General features: G+C 38.9%; 1 protein-coding gene across 9 annotated transcripts in view; it reads right to left on the bottom strand.

Moving 5' to 3' along the window:
• Nucleotides 1–27,654, bottom strand: part of LOC124140489 (dipeptidyl peptidase 4-like) — a 544,190-nt gene that overhangs the window by 133,703 nt on the left and 382,833 nt on the right. The window contains exon 1 of one of the 9 annotated variants that reach the window (XM_048382359.1): nucleotides 10,287–10,444. The exons of the other annotated variants lie outside the window; for them this stretch is intronic. Coding sequence (XP_048238316.1) covers nucleotides 10,287–10,406 — 120 coding nt within the window. The 5' untranslated portion in view covers nucleotides 10,407–10,444. Of the gene's footprint in view, nucleotides 1–10,286; nucleotides 10,445–27,654 lie in introns of those variants that run through there. 9 annotated transcript variants of the gene reach the window in all.

The following is a 27,654-nucleotide window of genomic DNA, read 5'->3' as shown; positions in this document are numbered from 1 at the left end:
GATATTATACTGAGACTGTAGCATCCAAGAAACTTGCAGCTTGCATCAGCTACAATGCTTCGGGATCAGAATAGAAGGTAGACTACCTCAGCCTAAACAACCCTGATCAAGTAATTTCCTATTCTGATTTTCGTACATGCTGATAAATATTGAACAGAACGTGTGTGACAAATAAATAAGGGTCAGTTTGGAGGTTCCGTCTCCTTCTCTTGGATATCGTCATTCCGATAATGGCTTTTTCTATAGAGCCCAAATTCAATTTGCGAATGAGGGATTGAAAGGAATTTGGTGTAGAACTCTTTGCCTGAGGCTATTCTCATCAACAGAATAGCCCAATGAGACAAAAACAGGAATGGTAGATCTAAAGATGCCGGCTATAGGACTATGATCAGTGCGGCCAGTTGGACATATCAAAGGGTCCTTGGTATCAGCAAAAAAGCTGTGTGATGAAGCAGGGAACCACTTGTTCAGTCTCCATTGATTTTCTGGCAGCGATCTTTGTGTCTTAATGATTCCCACAAATGAACTACAAACACTATCACGAACAGTTCCAACAAGATTTATTATCAGGGTGTTAGGAGTTTATTGGTGAGAAATTGAAACTTGTCAATTTTTTTAAACACATTAACTTTCTAATCTTGTATGATTATATCCAGATAAGTTGATTTTGATTGAAACTCAGTTATCTTTTTGTATTTTACTTTAAGTATATATCGTAAAGATTACTTTTTCATGAAATCAAAACTAATTAAATATGAACTAATGTAACATGGAGTATAATTATTATATTAATTTCTAGGAATCTTTCACTATGCTTCTCTTATTGTCATCAACATGAAACATTTGTGAAACACAAGCTACCTTCTTTTATCAACGATGTCTAAATTTTCCTCATCACTTATCAAATATATTTTTTTCCAAAGATTATAATTAAGATGTCAATTTCTGATCAGAACACATTTCTCAAACATCATTATGAAATAATACTAAAAATAAGAAATAAATGTGATGAATTCCTGACTTCAGCATTTCCTTGCTGCTAGAACAGCCTGCTTGTCAATTCTCAAGGTAGTCATTAGCACCACCATATAATCATAGTGAATCTAGATAGATCCCCTTTACAAGCATGGATTCCCAAATAATCACCCTGCGCTCGAAATCGTCCAGAAACGCCATCTATTCGGACACGAAGTATTGATCTGGCGAGCGCAGTGTGATTAAAAGTCAAATAGCAGTAGTCGTGAGGAATATATCACCTTCATATTATCTCATCTGTCACTGCCAGAAATGATCGATTTCTGCATTGTCCTTTGTTGTACTTTTCTTCACTTCTCTGCACTTGAGCATAGTGTGTTTGTTTTTGTTATGCAGAATTTGCAAGACAATTTCCTCATTAGGAAATATGTTTACTCGGAAATGTGGTTGAAGGATAATGCAGATTAGTAACTCTATCCCTGTACTATTGACATAGCATTTCTTAAATGGAAATAGCATAATGAAATAATAATGTAAATATGAAATAATTCGAGGAATTAATAACCCAGGGATTTAATGGCCATTAGAAGTTAGTCATGAGGCTCTGAATCTTACTAGAAGTTTAAAAATTGTCTCAATATTCTTAGCATTGTCAAGTAAGGCTTAGAAAGCTATCTCCTGTGAGTATAATTTGAATTCTGTAACCTTACGTTGATTAGTGAGATAACTGATTCTTTCATCTACACTGATTTATTGCAAGTTGGATGTTAACGATTGTCAAAGACAAACATAACACAAAGATCCTTTATATACAAAGAAAAAACATTCAAAAATGTCACACCGGAATCCATAAAAGCATGTCCTACTAATGAACCATAAAACAATTATTACAAGTCTGACCAATAAAGTGAGCAGTTTATTGTTCATCTGGGTTTCGAACAGAATGCTGATGGGTCTACCGAGTGGTTGGATCATTCAGACTTACACGACAGGATCAAAGTTTACTTTTTTCCAAGTAGCGCCTTACATGTTTTCCAATTCTGCTTGTACTAGTCCAGATGTATACTGGCTTTACAGTGACAGCCCAGTGAGATACCATGCCAAGATTTAACACGAATACCCACTCAGACACATTAAACTGACTCCGAGCCTGTCATTCCTTGCTTTATCCAATGCCAAAACCAGGCAGGGTAAGAACAAGTACCATTTCTTAATGTGTTTTGGTATGATGTGGCTGTGGATTGAACCCACGACCTTTGGCTCACTGGGGAGACACTCTATCGCTAGATCTCGGAGGCGATTAGCAGGTATATTAGAGGTAGACACGGTAAAAGTGCTACATACACTGACACTATAACAAGGTTCAACAACCGAGAGCCACTTTTGGTTTAACTGCATGTACCGTATATGACCGATGATAAGCCAAATTTTGAGGACCAGAAAAAAGATTCTGTAGAAAGGGGTCAGCTTATGTATGGGTTACACTTTCATCAAACGCTTTTTCTGTTGTTATTTTAACATCTTTGGTAGGTCGCAGCTGGGGGATCAAGCCTCCTACCATCCGCTCTCCCGGCAGACGCTCTATCCACTACACTATGGAGGTGTTCAGTAGTTTCAAGGGTGAAGTTGACTGTTAGAAACTGTTAATCCTGGTGACATTATAAACCTCTTTCAATATTCTTGCTAAAATTTACAACCTCACATTAATAAATCACATCCACAAAATGTCTTGACATCATGGAGCATAATGATATACATTGACACTGACTCAAATACACAAGAACATAAAATACACAGTCACGACAGACACTGACCTGATAAGACACAATGTGGCAAATCTGTGCTGACATATGGTTTGTTTGTTTGTTTGTTTGTTTGTTTGTTTGTTTAACGCCGCACTCAGCAATATTCCAGCTATATGACGTCATTCTGTAATCGAGTCTGGAACAGACTATCCAGTGACTGACATCATGAGCATCGATCCATGCAATTGGGATATGATGAAATGCATCAACCAAGTCAGTAAGCCTGACCACCCGATCCCATAAGTTGCCTCTTACGACAAGCATAGTTGCCTTCTACAGCATGCATGGGTTGCTGAAGACATATTCTACCCCGGATCTTAACGGGTCGCTTACCTATGGAAATAGCCACATCTTTCAATTCATGTACCCAGCATTAACACTTGAAACTGTCTTATCATAGCTGCACAGATAATAATAGTAAAGAGTAATATCCTTCTATATTATGACATGTCACATATGTTCTGCATCCGCCTGGTCATATTACACTGTCATAAAGTTGTAATTGCAGTCAGATGTCCCAAAAATTAACAAAATGAAACAAGATAAAATAGTGAGATATTCGGCCAAATCCAACTATTATATATTCAGGAAACGAGGTCACATTGTAAGGAGCTAAAAGCACAGGTTTAGAAACTGACGTCCTCACTAGAATCCTCTCAATTTACATCTCCAAAGTTGCCTATACTTGTAATACATCCTTGTTAGACACATGTGGCGTTGTGTGCCTTGGCTATGCCAGGATCCTAAAGGATTCAAAGCCAGACTCACCCTGATCTGTCTTACGTCAGTACCCAACCAGGAGATTGATGATGAGGTCCTAGAACTGTACGCCCTCAATGACAGTTATTCTGCCTAGATCTCATTCGATACAACTGTACACCCTCTATGACAGTAATTCTGCCTAGATCTCATTCGATACAACTGTATGCCCTCTATGACAGTTATTCTGCCTAGATCTCATTCGATACAACTGTACGCCCTCAATGACGGTTATTCTGCCTAGATCTCATTCGATACAACTGTACACCCTCTATGACAGTAATTCTGCCTAGATCTCATTCGATACAACTGTACGCCCTCTATGACAGTTATTCTGCCTAGATCTTATTCGATACAACTGTACGCCCTCAATGACGGTTATTCTGCCTAGATCTCATTCGATACAACTGTACGCCCACAATGACAGTTATTCTGCCTAGATCTCATTCTATACAACTGTACGCCCTCTATGACAGTTATTCTGCCTAGATCTCATTCGATACAACTGTACGCCCTCTATGACGGTTATTCTGCCTAGATCTCATTCGATACAACTGTACGCCCTCTATGACAGTTATTCTGCCAAGATCTCATTCCATACAACTATACGCCCTCAATGACGGTTATTCTGCCTAGATCTCATTCAATACAACTGTACACCCTCAATGACAGTTATTCTGCCTAGATCTCATCGATACAACTGTACGCCCTCTATGACAGTTATTCTGCCTAGATCTCATTTGATACAACTGTCTGCCCTCTATGACAGTTATTCTGCCTAGATTTCATTCGATACAACTGTACCCCCTCTATGACAGTTATTCTGCCTAGATCTCATTCCATACAACTGTATGCCCTCTATGACAGTTATTCTGCCTAGATCTCATTCCATACAACTGTACGCCCTCTATGACAGTTATTCTGCCTAGATCTCATTCCATGCAGACGACACATTCAACCTTATAAGCTCCATTAATCATTCATGCAAATACAAATGTACATGAAGTGGGATATGACAACACAGCTCACTTAGTTAATCTTATGACATGATAAAACAATTGTCCACAAACTGAGTGCTAAAATCATTGTCACTAGAACCATTAATCTGCTGCCACAGAACAGGTTGAAATATCTACTATTGATGTAATACTGGACTGGTAATGGTAAACCTATAACATTTGTATGCTCATCGGTGATAGCAGCTGAATGTTTGTCCAATCTTGTGACAGCATCATTAAGTGCAGCGCAAATGCCAGGGTTATCAAAGCACCATCCCACGCCACATTGGTGGCAATACAGAAACACTAGCAGGAAAGGCTAATGAGAGGCAATCAGGGAATCCTTCAACCAGTTTATGCACATTCAGATGCCAGACTAAATTCTAAATTTACAATTTGAAGTGAGTACACCACTTTAGTGATATTCTGACAATATCATGGTGGGGGACGCTAGAAATGGACTTCACACATTGTACCCATGTAGGGTGAGTGAGTGAGTGAGTTGGGTTTAACGCTGCTTTTAACATTATTCCAGTTATATCGCGGCGTGTCAGCTTAATGTGGGAGGAAAGCCTGAAGTGATGCAGTTCTCAGATGTTTACCACTTCGGTGAAACCCACGAGCACGGGTATGGTGCTGCGAACCTAGAAACATAATCAGGGTGAACCGGGATTCGAACCCACAATCATAGGTTTCTGGTGTGTCAACTCTGCACAGCGAATCGCAGCACCATTGACTGGGCCATCCGTGTCCCCCCCCCAGCCCCCATGAAGGGAATCGAACCCAGGGAATTAAACCATGATGAGCAGTCGCTTTAACCACTAGGATACCCCACCAAATGACAACAATTAGGCAAAGAACAACAAGAAATAATACAGTGTTGTTTGTTCTTTTAGGAGAAAAAGATAAAAAACCTGGTGTGCTTTTGCATATTCAGATGACATATTTACAACACCAATTTTTGAACTCATTGAGATCATGACCAGTAACATCAGCGTGAAACATTTCATTTCTGTGACTTACATAGTTTTTGAGAAAAAAATCCCCTCTTAGAAGTGGACAGACAAACTACATTCATAAAATAATTTTAGGAACCGGTTTTCTTTCTAAAGTATGGTCTAATTTATTGATTTCTATATGAAGGGGACTTTTTAATTTTTGAAAGAAGTTATTTTTTTTATATTTCTCAAGGCGGCTGATCAACAAAACAAGCACTAATGAGGTATTGTAAGATCTTTGATGTAAAGACATTCCTCATGGAAAGGGTTTTGTCGCTTTTATTTATTAACTTCATTTGCAATCTTACATCATCACTCTAATTTCCGACTTCACTGATGCACCAAATGATGGGATACATGTGAGTCATCATCTTGGATCCAACAAACTACATATCAGATGGATTTTAATACCATTACCACTTAACATTAACATTTAACAGCTTGTTGTCTTATCTGATCCTGTAAAGGCAATTGTCTTTTTAAAAAATAATTAGGGGTTTTGTGAAAACTAGAGTCTTCATCTAAATTTTATATGTACTTGCTACATATTGTATAAGTCCTTCTAGCCGGAATAACTCCGAGTATATGGTTTGTCTAAAACACAAACCTTGGTTGAATATGCCACCCACACTGAAACAGTAAAGTACAAGTGAGTGAGTGAGTATGGTTTTACGCCACTTTTAGCAATATTCCAGCAATATCACGGCGGGGGACACCAGAAGTGGGCTTCACACATTGTACCCATGTCGGGAATCGAACCCGGGTCTTCGGCGTGACGAGCAAACGCTTTGACCACTAGGCTACCCGACCGCCCCTGTGAAGTACAAAGACCATGAGAAGTCTATGAAATGAATGATGATAGAATGACAGGGATAATTACATTCCATAACAGAATCAATGTGTCCTGGGACCTTGTTATTGTCATTATCATAAACAGTCATTGACTGATGTCAAGTGCAGTGAGATAACCATATCAACATTAATATTACAGAATCAAAATGTTGGAAATATAGATACTAAAAACATTTGAATATATTAAGCAAAAGTATCCCAATGCATCAGCATTACTTGATTTATTATAAGGGTTTGCTGGAGTTGATTTGCATGTTATACTGTTAGGAAGGTCATGGAGAAACTGTCTATCTTCATATAAACTAGGAACTATATATTATCACACTTTTACGAGAACTGTATGTAGGTTAATGTCTATTCTACTTCTGAATTGCTGTGATTTTGACCATCTACTATTGTTTCAGTGGTTGATGGGAATAATTTGATTGATTAAGAATAAGATTTATAGATGAATAACTTCTTTATTACAATTAAGAGTGACATTTTGGTGTAGGTTCTAACACTATTATCAAGCAAGTGATGACTTGCTTGTTAATGGTGTTAGAACCTACACTGAAACATCTCCAATAATTGTAATAAAGAAGTTGTTCATCCATAAATCTTATCCTTACTTAGTACTCCAACTTCTAAATGCCTATCAAAGAAGTCATTTGATTGATTTTGAATACATGAATACATTTACTCAACTGCCTGATGTAAAGACTGGTATTAAATCTTTGCTGGCCATGTTGCCATCATTACACTTCTTCTAAATTTGTATCAGATATTTGATATAATGTGAAACAGTACATTATCTTCGTGACCCCAATACCCAGCAGGTAGACTGCTTCGCTTCCATCTGGCTACATTCAATACCCCCATCACCACCAGCGAGGGGGATTATTTCTGATTCATACAACATTCATAGGACCATCACCACCAACTCAAGATATACCCAATGGCTGAAATCTAAGAGCAAAACCAACATGTCTTTGTGTTTACCCTATGAAGGTTCATCGAGAGAATATAATTGAACCAAGGGGGAATTTACTCTCGACTCTTCTTCCACAGCGAGTGAACACACAGTCACCACCGCTTACAAACTGACCACTGGCTAGTACTGGCTTACAAACTGACCACTGGCTAGTACTGCCTAAGGTCCGCAGTGGTTTGGCCATCATTAGTGCTGTGGTGTCCATAGCCTGTAGACAAATCAGCTCCTCTCTTGAAGGACAATATTTGTACAGTATCATGTAATTTTCTCCTGATCTTGACCAAATGCCTACAGGGGACGTGGTATTGATTCTGATGTTCGGGAAGTGTAAAAATCGGATTTCATAACACCCACTCTCTCGGCAGCACCACACTTGCTGTTCAACCAAACCAGGAGAGAATATTGATCATGGAACATTTTATCTACTTCATGAAAAGCTTGTCATGTTGAATTGTTCAAGTGGTCATTACCATAATTCTCTTGGTCCTCTGGTTCAAATATTGACTGGGGAATGGCGTTGAATATGACTCATAAATTGATCATGGCAAATTCTGGCTCCTTAAGATGTCTAAATTCCAACATTACTTATTTATTTACCAAACTCAACCTGCTAGAATTCATAGATAATCAATACAAATATTTCATCTTGTTTATTCACTAAAAAAAAGGGTTTCTTAATAAAGTACCATCAGTTTTCCAAATATCTCCATAAAATCAACTCAGATCCTCACGCAATGACTTATGAACTCTTATATATATATATATATTGCTATATTGTGAGACATTTTACTGAACAGCAACTCCAAAGAACATAGAACATCCAAAATTTCATAAACAGTAAAATTTCATCAGGATATGCTGAGATGAACAAGTATAATAATATGCATAAAATATTATCAACTGCTAAAAAATATTCAGAGAAAATTTATGGATGCTTCTTTGATTTCCTAATTGGATTATCGACACTAAAAGATGGATGCCTCAAGCATGCAGGCCCAGGTGTTTTAGCGGTCCAAGTCTGTTTAAATGGCTGCTGCCACTGATGTTGATGGTAGTCCCTTGGTAATACTTCCATATTGTCTTCGACAGTGCAGAAGAGGCATCTCTGAATTCTGCATCTTAAACCTCCTAAAAACACTCTGACTGGCATTCGTATTAAAAAATATGCTGTCAGAACATCATCCATCATAACATTTTTGTGACATTATCACTGAAAACTTAATTAGAAATAAAAACTCAAACATGAACTTATTGTACTTAATTAATAGAACAAAACGAATATAAAGTTTTGTGCTCTTGTTAAAAATTCCATTAAGGTAAAAGCACCAACATTTCTAGTCTTGTAGGTACATTTTACTCAAAGTTAGATTTTTAAACAAGATAAACATTTTAATTGACAAGACCAAAGTGCTCCATATATTCTTGTGTTCAGCAGAAAGGTTCTACTAGAAAGGTTAACAATGATATGTACTACATCTCAAGTACAACCTTCACTAACAGATGACTGAATAACATGCTATCTGCAACATCAAACTCAAATTTCAATTAGCAAGCCAATTATTCAATATGAGCATTTCTAACTTTCTGACCAATAGGATTCTTAACACATACAATTATATCCTTTAGATCTGAATTATTCTGAAGGAAACAGATTAAGTGTTATTATTCAAATCTAATGTTAATGAACCTTAATTAATTCCACATGAAAGATATATGTATGTATATATTTGCTAGATCTTCAGCATACTTCACCCAAATGATTGAGAAGCATCAATACATTAACTTAACTTCATTGAAATGGAAATTCAAAGAATTTAGCCACTTTTGATTAGCTCTAACAGGGAGGAATTTGCTTGAAATGGTCATAAACCTCTCCAATTGAACATGAAATGTCTTTGACTAGAACTTCTGACAAATGGCAAATCATTTCTGGAATCAATACGCAGTCTGATGGTATTTCTTGAGCAAATTGGACAATAAATGTTTTATTCACGGTTTCTATTGATTCTGAGCCATTCGTAGAAACTGGCAGATAGCAAACGTGCTCATAGAGAAATATGCTCCCTCTCACAATGTCATGTAATGATGCCAATCTCCGACTCTGAGAACCATTAATATGGCCTTGGACTACAGAGCAAGAGAGTCTGGCCTCAAGCATGTTTAGTTCAGTAATTTTACAATAAATGCAATTTCAACTTTTCACATATTTAATATTGTGTTATGTGTGATTGAAAGATTGCACAACATAGAATTTGCATTTCAGAAAAGTTGAAACATTTGAGGAAAGAAAAATAGTCTGAAAGCTAGCTTCTGAACAGAAGAAACACAGATATATACATTGTTTTATGTAGAAAAAGGCTCCGAAGAGATGATGCTTTATATTTTACAATTAAGTTGAAATATATATAATTCTATCCCACACAATTGTATCTGCAAAGTTAGTTTATAGTTTTCACTTCTATTTTCTACAGTATGTTTACCTACTAAAACAGGTGATATCAAGAACAAAGCAACAAATATCAATATGTCTCATAATGAGTTTTTTCTTATACAAACACAACATTGAAAAGGTCCCAAGACATTATTTTCTGATGATAAAAAGATGAAGATTATAAATATGACAATAAACCAAATTTAAATAAAACAAAAAAGAAACTGGCTGCAATTTAGTATATATACACATCATGTCATTCAATATTCTTAATTTATTCTAACAATCGAAGGATAATTATCCATTCAATTCCCATCATCCATCCAAACTCCCATACCTTTCCAATGGAACTAAGAAAACTCAAATACCACAGTCAATTTGCAACCAATACCCTTTCAATATTCAAATAGTACACCATCTGTATTAAAGATGGCTGAAAAATCCATGTCAGTGCATGCCATTTAAGGATTATTCCAAACATAAACACATGATTACCTTGTCAGGCTCGGACTCCGATTCTGAAATAGTTGTCATCACAGTAATGTATCTCTTCTTAGTGGAGATCAGCAAACCCAGGCTAAGAACGAAAGGCCTATGTTGGCATAAGAGGCCCATGTGGCCACCTCAGCCATGATGAGAGACCAGTAGGAACATACCCGTCTTGGGAGCAATTTAAGCGGTATGTGGCTTATAGGCTATCCACAGAGAATGTCAAATTTAACAATGGTAAATTGTAGCTTGTCAGCTGTACACTTATCGTATACTTGCTCTCATTTGGGGAGAGAGATCTCATTAACATAACAGAAGGGTTAATAATTACTCTTATTATGATGAATATTTCATTGCACTCCAATTGCTTACAAAGCGCTTGCGTTAATATGATGAATAAATAATTGCATAGTACCAAGAACGGGACAAAAAGCATTCTCACCCTCAAATCAGTTACGTTAGATTAAAAAAAGAAGATGGTCCAAGTGTTCCTACTGTCTGTCCAAATTGCAGAATTTTAAAAAAAAATACCAAAGTTGTTCAGTTACTGCAGAAAATAATCATGAGGTTCCTAAGTTCTAATTAGTTTTTAGCTTCGGCAGCACCTGGTTATCTAAAACATGTTTTTTAGTTAATTCATTACATGGATACAATTGAAGCCGACTGTAAGAAGACAGTGTTGAATGTCACAGTTTGTACCAGTCCCTCTGGGAGCTGCTTGTGACATTTTCATCAATATAATATTGTATCCACATGAGAGGCCAGGGCTGTAGCCTGAGGACCACATTAGCATCAGGGTAATGGAACAGCATATATCAGCTGAATCACCATACATACATCACTGCAGAAACAGAGGGAAGACACACTTGGAAATACATAGGTACCAGAAGGACTCTCTGCAGTGAGGGAACTGAAATTGTCAGGCCATTCTGTACCACATGTATTGGTTTGCACATACTTATCTCGTAGTTCAGGTGATAAACTATACATTTATTTGGTAGACCTATTGGTGCTCAGTGTCCGAAATAAAGCCTGCCCGCCTGCCCGTGGCTGGTAACTTTTCGGTCGGGCTGCATTAAAATTTTCCCTACCTGCCCCACTGTCTGGCAGATAAGTTTAAGCCAACTTACGCATTCAGTTTTATCATAACTCATTGTAGATTCGCAAGTAATTGTCAGCATTATTTCAGCCGAATCAAGACATGATTTGTCTTTTATTTTTTTCACGACTTTTCAGTTTGTGAATGTCTGAATGTCGGCAGGTAACTTTGAAGATGGGCTGGGTATTTATGGGTCACCTGACCAACAACCATGAGATTGTTTGTAACTGTTTTGAAAAAGGTTGTCTAGGGGTCACAAGACCTCGGATCAAATGTCTCCTTTAAAAGTTATGCTAAAATAAATAATATATTCCTCAACTGCACACAATTTCCAATGTAGTTTCCATGGTAACATATCATATTCTCCAATGCAAATCATATCACTACCTTTTCTAAAGCAAAAACTCAAACACCCATTTATCATCATTCAAACTTCCAAGCATAACCTATTTGAAGTCTGAAATATGAAATTAATTTTTAACAGTTTTTTTATGATGCTCTGGAAATCAATTGCGAAATATGACAGATGATTTATGCAAACCCTGCTGTGAAAGATGACTACAGGAAATACATTATAAAAATAACAGCCATTATTCACTTCACACGTCAATTAATTGAAACATCAGAATCTTTGGGGTTATCACATTCATTTCTCAGCTACATGAAAAATATAAAGAACTTGAAGTGACAAACTCATAGATACAAAACACTATCAGAATATTCTCCCATACCAAAGTTCAACAAGAAGGAAACAGCCAATATCAAGATATGGATGGTATGGAGAATTTAGAACAAGTAAATGTAGTCCATGCTGGACCATGCTCTCAATCCACCTTTATGTCATACTGGACCATGCTCTCAATCCACCTTTACATCATGCTGGACCATGCACTCAATCCACCTTTACATCATACTGGACCATGCCCTCACTCCAGGTTTACACCATACTGGACCATGCTCTCATTCCACCCTTACATCATACTGGACCATGCTCTCAATCCACCTTTATGTCATACTGGATCATGCCCTCACTCCAGGTTTACACCATACTGGACCATGCTCTCATTCCTCCCTTACGACATACTGGACCATGCTCTCAATCCACCTTTATGTCATACTGGACCATTCTCTCAATCCACCTTTATGTCATACTGGACCATGCTCTCAATCCACCTTTATGTCATACTGGATCACACTCTCAATCCACCTTTATGTCATACTGGATCATGCTCTCAATCCACCTTACGACATACTGGACCACACTCTCAATCCACCTTTATGTCATACTGGACCATGCTCTCAATCCACCTTTACGTCATGCTCGACCATGCTCTCAATCCACCTTTACATCATGATGGACCATACTCTCAAGCCAATTTTATGACATACTGGACCATGCCCTCACTCCAGGTTTACACATAACTGGACCATGCTCTCATTCCACCCTTACATCATACTGGACCATGCTCTCAATCCACCTTTATGTCATACTTGATCATGCTCTCATTCCACCCTTACGACATACTGGACCATGCTCTCAATCCACCTTTATGTCATGCTGGACCACGCTCTCAATCCACCTTTATGTCATACTGGACCATGCTCTCATTCCACCCTTACGTCATACTGGACCATGCTCTCAATCCACCTTTATGTCATACTTGATCATGCTCTCAATCCACCTTTATGTCATACTGGACCATGCTCTCAATCCACCTTTATGTCATACTGGATCATGCTCTCAATCCACCTTTATGTCATACTGGACCATGCTCTCAATCCACCTTTATGTCATACTGGACCACTCTCTCAATCCACCTTTATGTCATACTGGACCATGCTCTCAATCCACCTTTATGTCATACTAGACCATGCACTCAATCCACCTTTATGTCATACTGGATCATGCTCTCAATCCACCTTACGACATGCTCTCAATCCACCTTTATGTCATACTGGACCTTGCTCTCACTCCATCTATACGCCATACTAAACCATGCTCTCAATCCACCTTTACACTGTACTTGACCATGCTTTCACTCCGTCGTTAAGCTATATTGGACCATGATTTTTTAAAAGTAACATAAAACATGGTCACTCAGAAAATTGTGAACTTTTCAGGAAAACTTAAAAACAAGGCCCATTTACTTTTTGCATGTCTTATCAATAACTTTCTATTGATTCATTTTATCTAATCATAAATATTTAACGATAAAAAACCCTGTTTAGATCCTGCAGATAAAAGCATTAGCAGAATCAAGGACAGAATCAACATTTCCACAAGAAGGGGTCGAAAATAAGAAGACATACAATATCTGTACGGTATTTTCAGAAAGGGGTATGTGTGTGGTGGGCTTCTAGATTTGTTAGCATAACAGTCATGTTCCTCTGTCTCTACAAGTTCTTACATGGCAGGATGCATCCCTGGGAGGTTAGGAAATCCATACACAGGACATGGTTCATTGTGTATCTACTTATATCTAAACCATCTTCATCACTTTGAGGATATATCTTTGATCAACAATGTAACAAAAAGCCTACAAGGTGAGGATTAATTCTGACGCCAACACACACCAGATGTCTAGGTATCTGTGTATGTGAACTGACAACTGACCTCATAAACTATACATAGCTCATTTATAGCAAATCCTGTGTTAATTTGACCACTAATCACTCAGCAGCAGCTGATCTGGAGTCAGAAAGGATCACGTGACCATCTGTCAGCTACAAATGCACATGGGACTATGTCTGTGCTTCTGTGCTGACCTTTAATACATGAACTGATTTGTACTTCGGAAATAGCACATTTCTCTGTCAATTTGTCTATGGCGCAATTTTAATTCTTTTCATCACATCAGAAGATGAAATATTGTTGAAAACAGGAAACATGTTGAAATACGGAGAACCTAATATGTCCACCATACCTCAAACATTCACTGCACTATGACTATCATAACCTTATAGTTTAACATAGACTAACAATCATTGTTTGGGCACGCCAGAAACCTATGATTGTGGGTTCGAATCCTGGTTCACCCCAATTATGTTTCTAGGTTTGTCAGCACCATACCCGTGCTTGTGGGTTTCACCGAAGCGGTAAACGTCTGAGACCTGCATCACTTCGGACTTTCCTCCGACATTAAGCTGACAGGCCGTGATATAACTGGAATACTGTTAAAAGTGGCGTTAAACCCAACTCACTCACTCACTACAACCATAGTAATGCAGCAAAGGTTTTGTAGATCAGGGCCTGTTCCACAAAGCGAGCTTAGTGCGAAGACGTTAGTAACTCCCACACTTTCACATAAACTTACGACAAATATGGCGCTTGTGGAATGGGGCCCTTGATCCAAACCACCTAAGCATAAACCCAAGAGAGTTGACAGTAATATAACAGTCTGTAACTATTTGAAATAAATCTTTTTGGTACTGCGAGTTAGCCAGTAGCAGCCCCTATGTTAAGAGTAAAATCTGACGCTAAAGCACTAGAAGGTTCATTTTCTTTGGCGATAGACCGAAAGCCCAATCATTATTTGTGCCATTATTTCAGATCCCACACAGGTTCAGTGGATGATGGACTGATGAAGATGTGGTGTTACTGCATCGATGAGTAAGTGAGTGAGGCTGTGATTGGTACTTGCCATGCTCAGCTATGTGACTGCAGGTGAGACCAATGCATTGGTTAACACACTGACACCATTTCAGGAATCAGGAGTCAGTGAGTTGGATTTACTTTGATCAACATTTCAGTCATGTCGTGGCATGTTTTAGTTTGAGGAGCCCAAAACAACAAAGTTCTTAGATATTTACCACTATCATAACGCCCACATCTCCACGTAAAGAGCTGACAGATTAGGAATCATCATCATTAAGCTGAGAAATACATCATTATCACGAATTGTGCAACCTTATACAAAAGCAATACCTGTGCCCCCTCACAGAAGTTTTCTGTGTGACCTCATTTGTCTCTAATTATGTGATCAACAAAACCACATTTCATGGGGACAAGCGTGGTCCAGTCGTCCAAGGCGCCGCAATTTGCTATGCAGAGATGCGTCCCTTGGGCATGCCAGAAACCTATGATTGTGGGTTTGATTCCGGTTCGCTCTGATTATGTTTCTAGGTTTGTCAGCACCATACCCGTGCTCGTGGGTTTCACCGAAGTGGTAAACGTCTGAAACCTGCATCACTTCGGGCTTTCTTCCCACATTAAGCTGACACACCGTGATAGAACTGGAATAATGTTAAAAGCGGCGTTCAACCCGACTCACTCACTCACTCTTCTGGTAGCATACATCTATAAAATAACCACTATTAACTGGCAACTATCCCACGAGAATTAATGAGGAAAGTCCCTTGCCAAAACTCCTGACAGAATCCACTCGCTTGGGATAGAAGTTCCAGAATTTCACATAGATCGTAAATTATATTCTCTAAATCTCAAACGGACTTATCCAGTGGAGAGTATTAGCCTGACCGAATAATCAAAATCAGATCTGGTCATGTGACAATCCCACAGAGGACAAATTGGATGACACACTGACTTGCAGTAAGAGACTCTACCTCATAGACATAAGATGTCACCAACTCAAACCTCTCAAAACCAAAGACGTACATTGATATACGTCCGTGCTCAAAACACATGAATCTAAATCTCTAAAACCACTAATCTCAAATTACAAATGACATTTTGAAATATTGATGATGGAAGTACATAATGTGGTTACAAGAGGCTTTACTGAATCTATCTTTTACTTTTACTCCCAATCTCTGTCAAGAAGATGCTGAAGTCAGAGTGAGACAGCTTCCGACTGCAATGGTACCAGAGCCGAGACCCTACACGTTAGTTGTCCCAAGAATAGCTACTCCTTCTGCACTCATTAAGTATTGAACAACCTTACACCTAGTCAACGTGGTCCTGCAAAGAAACACTATGTAAATATAGGCTGGAGGCAATATGTGCTGCCAGATCAACTCTCTACTGAATGTTTAATTTTGAAAATCAATTTAACGATTCATTTTGTCTACTCTTGAGAGAACAGTCATAAGTAATGGTATCTTTGATTATCGATAAAAGGAAAATAAAATTGAATCTTCATCAAAATGGTTTGATATTGTCAAGTCCTGCTTACACTTTAACTAGCAACAAGGCCCACTTGCACAAAGCGATCTTAGCAGTATGACTATTGTAAGCCTATGTTAAAGCATGGGAGTTACGATCATATTAGCGCTAAGATCGCTTTGTGCAAGTGGGCCCTGGTGTCATCAGTGAGTTTAAGTGACACATTCCTACAATTTTCGCCACAATGTTGCTTTTTGACCCAACTGGAATCAGTTTTGGTGAATAATCCAGAATGGTTATTTTTTACCATTGATGTCGTATATATTTGAATGATTAAAAAATAAATATATAAACTAAACACAATAAAGAAGAATACTATGAAACAAACACCTACTCCTTGACATTATGAAGTCCTTAGTTTCCAAAACAGTATTTTTGTTATCACAAATTACTAATATTCTTTGACATTATTTGACAAATAGGCAACAATAAACATGATGAAATGATTCAAATATTTCTGTTGTATTTCTCCTAAGATAACTGTGTACTAAGGAGACAACAGTACTGATGGAAAAGCGTGGTAATTAACCAATATTCAGCAGTATCCATTCCATTCAATCCCTTCCTTGTAAGCCTCCGATAACATCCATTTTGATGAACACTAATCACTACTAATTACAGTAGCTTATCATTCCATTTACTGATGATTTAGTAGTAATTATCACTTAATTCAGCAGCTCCCAGACTCCTTTATTGATAGTGTTGATTAAATCAAGTTTGTGTAGACTCAACATCTGAAGAATATGTATGCCCTGACTTGTTAAATTGTATCAGAATTCTCCTGTACTTTTCAATGCGTATGAATACATTTCTTGATGAGTATCTTTTGTCCTCAATTCCAAATTTTAAAAGTGTGGCATTTGGCCTCGTGAAACAGATACCCAGTTAATTATATATTTAGTTTCTTCACTATTTATCTAAACAACTTGAATTTAGATATTCCTACTCCACATACTGCAAACTGGGCAGGCTCAGTTATCGATGAAGCATTAGATGTCGTCCACCGGGAAAACTGGGAGAATTCAGAAAGGAGAGAATGCTACAGAAAATTACCAATAAGTTTTATATTTATATTGCTGATACACATTATGTGGGGTTTTGAGAATCTGAACGGTGGCAATTTTACGACTTAAAATCACTGGCAGTTCCAAATGAAATATCCAGTCATCAAACACAAAAAGTCAAAAGTGACAAAATCCATTTCCATAATTAAAAGTGAGTGAGTGAGTATGGTATTACACAGCTTTTAGCAATATTCCAGCAATATCACGGCGGGGGACACCAGAAATGGGCTTCACACATTGTACCCATGTCGGGAATCGAACCCGGGTCTTTGGTGTGACGAGCGAACGCTTCAACCACTAGGCTACCCGACCGCCCCCCATAATTATAAGAAATCTCAACCAAAGAGGAGTCCATCGGACCGAACTGACTATTATTAACCCCATGTGTTTATGAATCACTATCAAATACTGATGATACCACGTGTTCGTGGAAACTGAAAGTACATGTGTATCTCCTAAGTCAAACATGTGATATGACACAGATGTTTGATAGGACAGAACCCAGCTAGGACAGTACAGCAAGTATGAATACATGCTAAAGCAGATTCTTGGCAAATGCAATATGGTTGCCAAGACAGATCCTAAGGACCCATTCTGTTCCAGAACCCCACAGGGATCTGCAAATATCAGGACCTATAGAAAAGATCTATATAGCTTACAAAAACCACCCTGTCACAACGAAGATGAGACACAATCTTCCTTCTTACTTTGTACATCACTCCAGAACTAAACAAAGTATATTTCAAATGGGCACAAGCTGAACTTACAACTTTATCACCTCTACCAATAAAAGAGCATTCTTCAGTGCGCTGTGCTCTTTCAGATCAATGAGGATTATTTCAATCAATCAGCTCGCTTCCGTGATGCTCTGTGTTGCCTAAATGCCACCGCTCAATTACACAGTATCGCTTTGTTGTTATAATGCAAATTTAATGTAAAACAAGTCAGTTCAGACACAATGTCAACAACAGCTACATTTAAACTCCACTGGATGGATGGGTTTGCCATATCAGTTGTCCTTTCTACAGCAGTTGCCTGAATCATGTCAGTTTGAATTGAAACTCATTCAATTCCTTCTTAAAAACATGGCAACAGCCAACAAACTCAACAACATATTCAGTCTGCAATGAGAAGGTTTGAGAAACAGGCAGCATATAGAAACATTGGGTCCATTTACATGTGAGGTGCCAGAAGGTTACCACCTCCTCCTACCGGGTACCCATTCACTGCTGGGTTAACAGAAGCATATTTCGAACAAATTCACTTGCCCAAGGAGATACCACATGTGCTACATGAGTTTCAGTGTGGGGCAAGCATGGGTTGCTGAAGACCTATTCTACCCCAGATCTTCACGGGTCTGTTGACACCTCACACAGCAATGTTCCAGCTATTTGTTGGTGGCCTGGACAAGATAAACCAGTGATTGATATTATGAGCAATGATACAGTTGACGTGCTATAAATCAAGTCACTGAGCCTGACTACTAAGAAGTGGCCTCTTAGGACAAATACAGGTTGCTGGAGACCAATCCTGAACAAGAATCCGCACATTATCTAGATATAGTATACCAAGGACAACAATACATATGAATGACAATAGAATACCAATGTGCTTGTCTCCAATCTGGAGCCTGTATCCAGTATTGTTTCCTTTATGACTATGGGAACATTGTATGTATAAACATATATACACCCAAACAATTCAGATTGTCAAATTTTTCTGTAATTTCTGAGAAGATCCCATTTTACATCAAAATTAGGAAACTAAAATTATATCAAAGAACATTTATTTATCATAAAAATTGATAATTATACTACTCAAAAGAATTTGAAAAACATCTGATTTTTTTTTCAATATTTATGTCTACGTGCACCAAATGTATGCTACGAAAATTCAAATCTATGTCTGACTAACCCTTGCTTGTCCACACAATAACGATCATTGAACAGACTCAATACATACAAGCTTATGTACCATACTACATCACTTATCGACCCGTGAAGATCCGGGGTAGAATTGGTCCCATGCTTGCCATAAAAGGCGACTATGCTTGTCGTAAGAGGCGACTGACGGGATCGGGTGGTCAGGCTCGCTGACTTGGTAGATGCATGTCATCGATCCCAATTACGTGGCTCGATGCGCATGATGTCAATCACTGGATTGTCTCGTCCAGACTATTTATTTACAGACCACCATCGTATAGCTGGAATATTGCTGAGTGCGGCGTTAAACAACAATCAAACAAACAAACATCATTTATCCCTGTGTTGTCATACTGTCTTGGGCTTGACATCATCAAACTGTGGGTACTTCAAGATTATGTGCACATGATTCTACTACGTTTTACAGCAATACTTAATTAATTTATGCAAAATCACAGTCATCAGAGATACGTGATTTTACTTATTTAGACTATGCATCTGTGTTTCAATTTTGATAAAGTTTTCATGTCAACCAGCACCTGGTGCAAGTTAAAAGAAGTTCCTTGAATAGAGCTCTGCTGCCATGGCTGGTGGGTATACCAACACACAGCCTCCCAAGTGTGGATGTTCTTAAACTTGTTGTGCGTAGTATACATTTCATAATACAAGATCTCATCATACAGATTTCCTTACCACTGCCTATCATGAAGGGCAAGTAGTCATAGTACACTTAAAACGACACATTATGTCAAAGCGCAAAAATAACACACAAAAAACTTACCTTAGGCGATGAAATATTTGCAATTCAAAACGAATGATGAAGAAGCCGATATTTTGTAAGTATTTATAAAACAAGATTCCGTTTTTTTATGCATATGTAAATTGATAACACTGGTTACAGGTTGGCATTTCATAACAGATATATATACTGAACAAATAAAACTTTGGGATCATTTTTGGGATATTTTTTTATAGTGAAGACTAAGGACACAATTTCAGAAATATATCCCAAAAATATTCATGATCCCTAACTTCTTTTGTTGAGTATATCTTGTTCAAATAGGTTGTAGCAATCAGTTGTCCATTGTCCTCGAGTAAAACCTTGTGTATTTTCAACAATTTGCAACGCCGAACTGCTCATTCTGATTATTTCGAAACCAAAATTTAAATAAGTTCGCCACATCTTTCCACAATCACAACAGTCATAAACATTTTGGATCTATCATTGCAACATATCACTTTGATCAAAATCAATCACTTCACTTTTTTGAGACCATCCTGGAACAGACATTTCCTCCCAGGAGTTATAATAATATGATGATAATATAAACCTCAAATTTTTCTATAGCTTGATCGTGTTGATTATAAATTTTATTTCAATAACATTTAAAAACAGAATCTTGTTCAATGTATCAAAGAAAAACCTCCAAGGTGAATAATGCATTGTAATTGAATTATTCAACAAGACCACTTAGCTTCAGGTGGAACTTCTAATGAAGTGCTATCTAGAACAGCATTAACAGCCAAACTGTACTTACCTGAAAAAGAAAAAGAACTCATTAGTATCTGAGCACCTGGTACACATTAAATATTAACATGGACAATTTGACATCATACATAAGAAAGTCAGATATGACAAGACAAGACAAGATAAACAATTACTGGTTGTATTTGTTTACGTTTACATCATAAATAACTGATCATAATGAGTACACACAAATGTGGTAAAAATCAATATTGACTGCGTTTAGTTTTTATTTAATTGTTAAAATGTCAAATAGAATTTATTGCACGCCAGGTAACAGATGGTTTAGAAGTAGTCAGGCATTCTGGACAAGCTTTACATAACTATGACTTATGAGATCTAAACAATCTATACATTTTCTAATACTGCGGCAGTTGTAGCAGAATGACGCCCAACAGATAAGTGAAACAGCTTAGTTGCATGTATCAATTATTTTTTTACATTTACTGTAACCATGGAAACCATATCTTCTCATGATCTCGCTGAACTAAAATACCAATATTCATGAAAACATGGAATTGTGAATAGTGAATACAGTGATCATTCTAATAATAAAAGCTTCCGTGTAAGTTCTTGTGTCAGTGTAACATTATTAAGTATTGTAATTGTATTCAGGTTTTAATATAATTCTTATTCACAAAAGACGGCTCATAATTCAGATGTTGTGAATTCCCAGTTTTAGAATAAACTGAAATGCGAAAAGCAAATGATGTATCTTACTTCTTGTACTAAAAATGTTCGTTTTATCAGAATTATCATGGTATGAGTGAGTGAGTTGGGCTTAATGCCACTTTGAACAGTATTTCAGTTATATCGTGGCATGTCAGCTTGATGTAGAAGGATAGCCAAAAGTGATGCAGGTCTCAGACATGTGACTGAATGGTGGACAAAACGTCCTGTGAATATGTAGCGGCCATAAAATTTTCAAGTCCCTTAATGGGATTCGAACCACGGACCTTCTGATCTGAGGTCGGATGCCTTGTCCACATGACCAAAGAGGTTAACCCCGTCAGCAAGCTGACAAGGTAAGGATGTCATCTGTGGGATGACTCCACGCCCTGCTACATACTCCCCCGTCAACAGAAGGCACGTCCTGGGCCGCATAGTAGGGTACTGAGGCTTATTTTGCTCAAATTTAATATGAACGTGCTCAGCCCCACGTTGGGCGCCAATGTAGCGGCCATAAAATTTCCGAGTCCCCTGATGGGATTCGAACCAGGGACCTTCTGATCAGAGGTCGGACGCCTTGTCCACATGACCAAAGGGGTTAACCCCATCAGCAATCTGACAAGGTAAGGATGTCATCTGTGGGTGACTCCACGCCCTACTACACTTGCAAGATGAATGGCTTTATCTTAAGTATGATACTTTTACTGAGTGATAAACGTTGCTGTAACAGAGTGATAAACTTTGCTGTAAATAAGTGATAAACTTTCAAGTGTACAAAATGTTATGCTTCATTATTGCACTGAAAGGAAATGACATGTCCAGGACACAGAAAAATTCATGAAAAGTAAGAAAATTTAAAAAAGGAACTTGATCGAAATGTTAATATTATTTTTATGTAACACCAACACCAGTGGGATGTAAGAATATGTAGTTAATCAACACACAAGGGTCAATACAAATTGGTATAAAAAATAAACACCAACACATCAAGTGTTTCAACTGGAAAAGGTAACACGTCAACTCTATGGCTACACAAGGTCACATTTCTTTCTGACTAAATATGCACTTATTTCTTTGACTTTTTTTATGTCTGAGTAAAGAGAAAGCTTCTGTCACCTTCAGTGTATGCTTGATAAGATTGTATAATTCATGTATCTGTGTAGTTTTCAATCGAAAAATTCTACATTGGACATTTTGTACCTGACTTGAGGTGAGGTGAAATTGGGTTTAACGTTGCGTCCAAGATTATTGCACTTATATAGCGACGTGTATGCACGTGTGTGTGTGTGTGTGGCTGCTTGTACTAGTCCGGACTGATGCCGATTTATAGTGCTAGCTCACTGAGATACCATGCCGCAGTTTAACATGAATACCCCACTCAGACACAGTATTCTGACTCCGAGCCGACCAGTCCTTGTTTTAGCCCCTTAATGTCGAGCGCCAGACAGGGTAACAACAAGTACCATCTTTTAACGTCTTTTGGTATGACGCGGCCGGGGATCGAACCCCGGACCTTCCTCTCCCCGGGCGGACGCTCTACCACAAGACCACGGAGGCGGCAACCTGACTTGAGACCTACAGCCGGAACCCAGGTAGGGTCAGATAAAAGGGGGTCGGCTACCCAGGTAGGTAGAGTCATCCCAGCCCTATTACTGAACTATTTAATTTTGGTGTCCAAGGGAAGTAAAGGAGAAACAAGAACCCACAGAAACAAAGCAGATGGTTTCCATTGATGACACTGCACCTATAGGACAAAGTGAGACTTTCCTCACGTATATTTAATGTCACATCAGGCATGGGGGCAGTGGGGCAACCTAGTGGTTAAAGTGTTCGCATAACATTAGGGTTGCGACCGGGTACGAAAACTGAACTCGAGTACCCGTAGTTCAATGTTGTCCCACTTGTTTGTAATGCTTTTGCGAATAAAAGGTCATCAAACATATATTGATCTATTCTAAGGTATTTTGTTTTTTATTAAATGCCTGCATGGCTTACCTAAAACATTTGAACGTTTGTCCGCTTTGTCGTCCATTTTGAAGTGACTTACGTGTTACGAAAGGCGATTAGAGTTATCTCCCCTGAACGGGTACTCGAGTCCAGAAAATTGGACTCGAGTCCTAAGCTCCCCGACCCGTTATCGGGTACTCGAGTACCCGTCACAACCCTACATAACATCATATGACATCATAACAGGCATGACATCATATGACAATGGAAAGTACACTTCTTCCCCAAATATAACCATCCGCTATAGATCAGTTTGTGAGTTTGGTTACATGCCACTTTGAGTGAGTGAGTGAGTGAGTGTGGTTTTACGCCGTTTTTAGCAATATTCCAGCAATATCACGGCGGGGGACACCAGAAATGGGCTTCACACATGTACCCATGTCGGGAATCGAATCCGGGTCTTCGGCATGATGAGCGAACGCTTTAGCCACTAGGCTATCCGACCGCCCCCATGCCATGCAAAACTACATATTTCTGATTGAATAATAAAGATTATCAGTTGGATGAAATGACATAAAAAAATAAGAGAGTACTGTAATCATATTAAAAAAATAAACAAGGTGAAGCTTTTATGAGAGTTTGCCCAGAAAATCGATCGACCACTGTTTTCATCGTTTTATCCCATCAAAGAGTCTCCGGAGACCAATATCTCATACTCAACTTTGACAAGATTAAGTCAGTTTTGATAATCAGAATATACACACACTCAATGACAATTGTAAATGAGGTCATAAAACTGTGCAGCAGTGCGTCAAGGGATGGGCTACCTACCTTATTCTACCACCAGTACTGAGTAGCTGGAGAGCAATGTTGTAGAGGTTCATATACAATGTATTTTGTGATGAAAAGTGTCTCAGTGTCTCAACATTGCATGTGACTTGAAGTATGTGCCATGTATATCATGCTGTTTGTGTTCACAGAATTAAATAAAATTGAAAATTTTATTATACATTATATATTTATATACTTATCCTATCTCACACTACGCATGTCAAGACGAGAAGGGGAACGATCAACAATATCCACAAGAGGACCTTCAATCCAGTACCCAACAACACGCGCTCAAGGCAGAGGTGTGCAGAATAAAGGGAAGGGACACTGTCAAAATGTCCCTCTCTTGCGGCAACTCAGTGTTGAAGACCTAAGTCTCTACAATTGGGTACTCAGTCAAGGAACGCAAACAATAAAAAAACAATACACACAGAAAAGCTAAAGTTCCAAGAACTCTGCAATGGAGATGTCAAAAAGATAGTGGGAAGTGAAGACCATATCTGACATCCAAAAGCACCCTTCCATAATTACGGACAGAGTGCAATTGCTGTGCAAGGCCTTGGTAGAGGTGACGTCTCCAGTCTCGTGAGACTGGACATGATCAGGGGTAGCAAATTTAGCAAGATATATAGGCCCTTAGAATGGTTGACCAGTGCCAAAAGGAGATCGTGCTACAGGAAACTTCTGAAGGACCTAGTAGTAGAATGCCTGTCAGGGGAAAGGCTTAAGTGTTGAGGGCTTGATCGCCAGAACATCGTGGTCTCAAACTTAAGGATCGGGAATGGGAGAGACGAACCAGGAGAGTTTGGCACTGAACCTTGTTGCAAGCAGATCAACCTCTGGGATCAGAGTTGGCAGATTCACCTGCAAATCGACGAGTTGAGAGGTCTGTCCCTTCGGGATAAGAACTATCACATTGGTAATCCCTGGAATGTGCCTCATGAACCTGAATGTTGAGAGAGTTGAACCGGGTGAAGTCGATCGAGAGGGACAGGAGTGACAATGACTTGGTAGATCAGAGCTTGTTGCTGTACCAGATGACCAAGAGATTGTCTAACTGGATCATGAGGTGTGACAAATGAAGGAGCTCTGACCAATGGGATATGGCCAGGATGACTGCCTTGAGCTCGAGATTGTTGATGTGAAGTTGCTTCTCTTTGACGGACCAATACCCTGCTACCTGGAGATGGTGGAAGTGCCCTCCCCAGCCCATGGTCAGTGTGTCGACGAGGAGGTGTAAGTTCGATGTTACCGCCATCACTGAAGGTGCAGACACAGAGGAAGCGGTAGGGAGATCAGTGTCTGGCAGTCATCGCTCTGGATGAAGGGCCTGAGGAAGCACTGGATCAGCCAAAAGTGAAGTTGACCCCTCAAAGTTGGGGCTTGAACAGAAGTCAGAAGGCCGAGAATCTGTTGCCATTGACGTAGCAGGAGAGGTTGTCTGAGTGCCAGCAGCTTGAGAAACAAGTTGAATCTTGGACCATCAATCCAAAGGAACAAACATCTTGACCAGGTCGGTGTCGAAAAGGGCACTGATAAACTGGAATCGTTGTGTGGGAGTTGTCTCGGACTTGCCTTTGTTGATGGAGAAGATGTTGCGTGAACTTGAGGTGTTGTAGAAGGACATTTGGCTCTGTTTTGGCCTGAATGGAATCATCTATGTAGGACTCTAACACTATCCCCTGGATGTGTGGGAACTTCGTGCTGGGCTTTGTGAGGCAAGTAAAACCCACGGGGCCGAAGAAATTCCAAATGAGAGCACCTTCCATTGATAGTGGCGGCCTTGGAAAACAAACCGAAGAAAATGGCTGTGCTCCCTAAGGATGGAAACGTGAATGTGAACGCGGACACAGGTTCTTCAGCAACTGACTGGTGATGAGGTAAAGAAGCAATGTCTTTAGTCAGGAAGCTGACTGAAACACCAACATCAGCCACAGGGAGGGCGGGCAGGGAAGATTCTGGAGGCACTGCCATAGAAACAGTCAGGGGACAGTCAACTTACTGGACTTCTTGGGCTTGGTAGATGACGGCTTGGGCTTGACAGCCTCCTTGGATTACTGTCAGAGTCCCTGGACTAGCGAATGGCGATCTTAGTACCTAACTTCTATGACACTTGTAAAGATATATGCTGAAAGATTCGTCTTAAAGATGAACTCTTGTCTGAACTACACTGACCCTGAAAGATGGTAAGAAAACCAAAATGTAGTCTCTAACACTCTCTACTGAGTGGTACACATCTCCACTGAGTGGTGATGAGAGGGCGAATGATGCCACAGAGGTAATCACGTGATCAGGTCATGTATGTCACTATGAAAGGGATGACAGTGTGCGACCCATTTGTTTAGGTGGTGACCATGGTGATGCGGGGATGTGTTCGGATGAGTTGTATTCAAAAGCTGGAAACTCTGTTCAAGCACGTTTCCACATAGGATGAAAAAAGTAAGAAGAAGTGCACAGTGTGAGATACAATAAGTTTAAAAATATAATTTCATTGACGTATGCAGAATGCTGGGAGCTTAGTAGAAAGTTATTTGTCTACATCAAACTGTTTATGTAGTAGAATGAGGGCAAGAGACAGTACTTTATCAGGATTAAGGTACAGGTGTGAGGTGAGGTGAAATGGGATTTATTGTCTTGCCAGATTATTGCGCTTCAACAGCAATGATCATGCATGTGTGTGCATGTTCTAGTCGGGACTGTTTAATAATTCCAGCCCACAGAGATGCCATGTTGCAGGTCAACATGAGGCACAGTGTACAGACACTAGTCAACCAGTCCCTTTTTATCAGGGTAACCACAAGAGCAATGTTTAACATCTTTACAGTATGACATGGCCAGGATTCAAACCACTGACCTTCCGCTCTCTATTGATGTGGTAACTAAGTGCAAGGCAAATCCAATTCTCAACTTCTATACTCGTTCAAAGTAACATTTGGGTACAGATGCTAGTACCTTTATCAAGCAAGTCTTTACTCAGTATCTGTACGATTCCATTAGTCAACTCTGTCTTCATTGCTTCTACAGCTTCTAAAATGTCACTCAGTGACATCATTTCACAGCAGCAGCTGCACAACCCAGCTGCATTCAATTTTCCACATATATACACAAGCTAATCGGACATATTGATATTTGATGTAGTTTCTGAATTTTTTAGGATAATGGATCAAACCCTTTTGACATCTTTCCCCACATTTC

The sequence above is a fragment of the Haliotis rufescens genome, unplaced genomic scaffold (genome assembly GCF_023055435.1).
Source record: "Haliotis rufescens isolate VD_foot unplaced genomic scaffold, xgHalRufe1.0.p SCAF_4, whole genome shotgun sequence".
Classification (NCBI taxonomy): domain Eukaryota; kingdom Metazoa; phylum Mollusca; class Gastropoda; order Lepetellida; family Haliotidae; genus Haliotis; species Haliotis rufescens.
Note: the sequence above shows the minus strand (reverse complement) of the source record. Positions and strands in the feature narration are given on the sequence as shown.